This window comes from Doryrhamphus excisus, chromosome 1 (assembly GCF_030265055.1).
Source record: "Doryrhamphus excisus isolate RoL2022-K1 chromosome 1, RoL_Dexc_1.0, whole genome shotgun sequence".
Classification (NCBI taxonomy): Eukaryota; Metazoa; Chordata; class Actinopteri; order Syngnathiformes; family Syngnathidae; genus Doryrhamphus; species Doryrhamphus excisus.
In genome coordinates, this window is record NC_080466.1 from 38,181,873 (window position 1) to 38,185,613 (window position 3,741).

At 37.3% G+C, this 3,741-nt stretch overlaps 1 protein-coding gene across 1 annotated transcript; it reads right to left on the bottom strand.

Annotated features, from left to right (window-relative positions):
- Positions 1 to 180: 180 nt before the first annotated feature.
- thoc7 (THO complex 7) lies at positions 181 to 3,587 on the bottom strand. Its single transcript, XM_058078511.1, has 9 exons — positions 3,569 to 3,587; positions 3,012 to 3,102; positions 2,671 to 2,791; positions 2,344 to 2,471; positions 1,898 to 1,984; positions 1,231 to 1,288; positions 542 to 608; positions 402 to 471; positions 181 to 331 (listed from the first exon to the last, which is right to left on the bottom strand). The coding sequence occupies exons 2-9, from the start codon at positions 3,028 to 3,030 to the stop codon at positions 276 to 278; spliced, it is 606 nt and encodes a 201-aa protein (XP_057934494.1). The 5' UTR covers positions 3,031 to 3,102; positions 3,569 to 3,587; the 3' UTR covers positions 181 to 275.
- Positions 3,588 to 3,741: the final 154 nt, after the last annotated feature.

The following is a 3,741-nucleotide window of genomic DNA, read 5'->3' on the forward strand; positions in this document are numbered from 1 at the left end:
GATATCAGCAATCCCTTATTTATCATGGTGAATTGGTTCCATATATCCATAACTAGAGCTTATATATCCCATTTACGTCTGATGAAGACTGCTAGCAAGCAGCCAAAACTGTCAGGTGTTAAAAGAATTGTTTGGTATATAGTCAAATGTCCATCCATTTGATGAATAACTTGAAAGATAGTAATTTTCACATTTATTCAAAAATACATAAAAAAAGGAACATACAAATTGAAAATTTTGTTCCACTTTGTTAAGTCCAAATCAAACACAAGTCATCATTCGGCATTCTCTGCTGGGCTTTGCTGATCATCAGTGTCGGACTTTTCATCATCTATGGAGAAGATGCAAGGTAAATACTCAATTACAAAAGAACTGCGATGAAAACAACCTCGGATACTCACTTTCTAGGGTCTGCTGTAGTTCCTGTATGGTACTGAGGAGCACGTGGAACTGCTTTTTCCGTAGTTCCAACTGAGTAGGATCGAAGGACATTTGACAGTGATTAGACGGTTTTATTATTGATTGACCTTTTGTTGATTACCTTTGCGTCCACATTCTCCTTGATGTTTGACAGCTGCTGGAGTTCTTTGTCAAGCGCCTCCAACTGTCTGTAAGCAGATAATAGAAGTATCATGAACTGCTCTAACACAACGAAGCAGCAAATCAGCCCCAGACCATCACACTACCACCACCATATTTTACTATTGGTATGATGTTCTTTTTCTGAAATGCGTTGTGAACAAAACAAGCAATCCGGAGCCACTCGCAAGTGCTTTTACATAATATGATAGTGATATGTGCTTCCATGTTAATCTCCAAGTGTCCAATAAGACTACAAGAAGTGGTGAGATTTGTGGCTGATTGCTTTTCTGAAAAACTAGCATCTAGAGGGGTCTGAATACTCGTTAAATGTAGCGACAATGTCGCAAAATTGGTAACACTGATCGCACCAATCCCCTCCCTATGTTGTCTTATTCTCCGGCAGACCAGGTGTGTATAAGGAGTGTTAAAAAATTTACAATGCCTTCTACTGTCTGAAGAGGACAAGCTACATACAATGATGTTAACATTAATATGTTAATGAGGCTCAAAAGGTAGCGACGATTCTATTTGTGGTGGTTCGAAATTACACTGTTAAACTATTTTACGATGCAACCCCAGTACAGATCATTCCCTTAAGCAGACAGTGCTGACCACAGGATTTCCACGGCAGAGTACTGAAGAACTCACTTCAATGTTTCGTGGCGATCAGGGTGATGCTGAATGACCTTCGCCAGAGCATCATACTCTGCGGGAGGGATATAAGAAAAACAAAACAAAAAAAACATGTGAAAAGTGGTTGACATGTACAGTATTAACCTTGTAAACATTGCAATCATACCTACTACACCCAGTGTTCCCAGCATTACTTGTTAGCTATGTAGATGAGACACGAGTGCCTCCCCCCTAATCGAAGTTCAACAGCTGTAGTAATTCTACACTTGAAGAAACTTACTTAAGATTTGTCAGCTCAAAACACGATTGCTGTATAAAACTTCAAAAGGTGATACACTAGCATTCCCTTCTCTATTTCCTGAATCTGCACTCCCAAGCATCCTGGGACTTGTAGTTCTTTTGCTCATAAAACAGCCACGCCATTGTTAAGGGTTCAAAGCGTGTGAAAAAAAGTTGTGGCTGGAATTTACTGTAACTATAATTTGTCTTCTACCAAAAACGTAAAATACCCAAAGAATGATTAGCATACTATGTCACTCAGAAAAATTTATTTTACTGTAGGATAAATGTTTTTGTTTTCTGTAGTGGGATTACACCATTATAATGCTTCAGCAACATATATATTCAGTTTCTAAAATGATTTGTAACAAAAACAACATGGGTTTTTTGTGGGGTTTTTTACCTTGGCGATTCTTTCTTACTCGCTTGGCTCTCTGGATTTCTTTTTTACACTCTGCTATCTTCTCGTGTGCTGATGTTATGTTTTGTTCTGCCAAGTGGACAAAAAGAGGGGATTAGGGTAAATTCTTTAAATACAAACTGACAAAATCACAGTATCATTTTACATAGATGAAAGTAAAGATCCATGAACTGTATAAATACAATGCATTCAATGCAAGCCAGGGGTGTTCAAATGTTTTACTTTTAATTTTTTTTACTGGCGCTTGGTATAATGTAAAAATAAACTACATTCACTCTGATGAGATATTTTATTTGATTTGTGGCCTTTAACACAACTAGAATTTGTTTTAGCGGCTTTGATGTACAATTCAAGTTTTCCATAAGCAGCCCTCAGTGGAAAAGTACCCCTCGTTTAAGCAAAATTGAAATAATTATGCTACTACTAACCTATATTAGAGTATATTTTCTCACAATTCTCCATTTCCCTCAGATTCATGTCATAGACCATGAGAGTCTTCCCCAGGGAGAATTCACATTGTGCCAATGTGCCAAGCATCCTCTGATACTGCGTGAAGCTGCGGGGGAAAAAACATAGACAACTCTTAATAAACCAAGAAATGCTACACTTGCTTCTCCTATATCAATGTATTATATGTTAGCCATTACAAAAGGTAATAAAACAACAGATACTTTTATAATAGTGCAATTATCTGTGCTACAGATGTTTTGCTTTAGATGCTAATAATTGATATACGACCTGGTGTGTTCACTTACTTTTCTTCCGGGCTCCCAGGAGAGTTGCACCATTTGGTGAAGGATTTGAGCAGCAAATTAATTCTTCGATCGTCTCCAGCTCCGTCCCCGTCGATAAGAAGACGCTGTCGAATGATTTCGTCTACAAGACATCAAGAAGCCATTGCGGGTCACGACTACATGCTAGCAACATGCTAATGTTTACTCACATCTTTGTAGCAAAGCTGCTACTATGTGTGGAATATCTACGCCTACGTCGGCGTTTTCAGGTAAAAAATTGTCATCACTTTTACTGCTCTGGTTGTAATTGGCTGTATTTTAATATGAATGAGCGTAAATTAAAAGATAAAAATAATACTTACCATCGGTTACAGCCCCCATGTCTCCCGGTAGAGTCGTCTTCTTCTATGGTTTTGCTGATGACATCAGTAAATCCTTTTTGTTTACTGCCCCCTAACGGATACAGTTTTGTTTAACAAGTGTGTTATTACCAAGAGCGTATCATCGTTAAGATTAGTTACAAACAATATTTCAAGCGTTCATGTGTAGCATAAACAATAATTAATGGAATATGAATAAATATTTAACCTAAAAGGGATGGGGCTGCATTTGCTTAGGCTTCAAAAACAAACTGCTCCATTCATTGTGTCGTAAATATGTGAATTTAACCACTCGAAAAAAAGTAGCCTCCAAAAATCATACGCATTCTGTCTTGGAACTGTCTCGCCATAATTATTAATATAATATAACATAATAATTAACTGGTACATAACTACTACAAAATATAAGCTCCGTCTTGTCACTGTTAGCACATAAATCAAAGCTTAAATTAAACTGAAAAATATCGACCTCAACAAGCTAGTATCGACCCATTAATAATGATATCCTGATATCGGTATAATTATTATTATACACCCACCTTCCAAATGTAATTTTCTCACTTAGTATTCGATGACGTGAATTGTGTTGACTTCTTTGATTTTGTGTATTTGCATAAATGTCCAGTATTGTATATTTCTATTACAGTATCTCATTAGAGTGATCTATGCACAGGGGCGCTCGCGCGTCGACGGGTCAGTGACGTCACCTTCC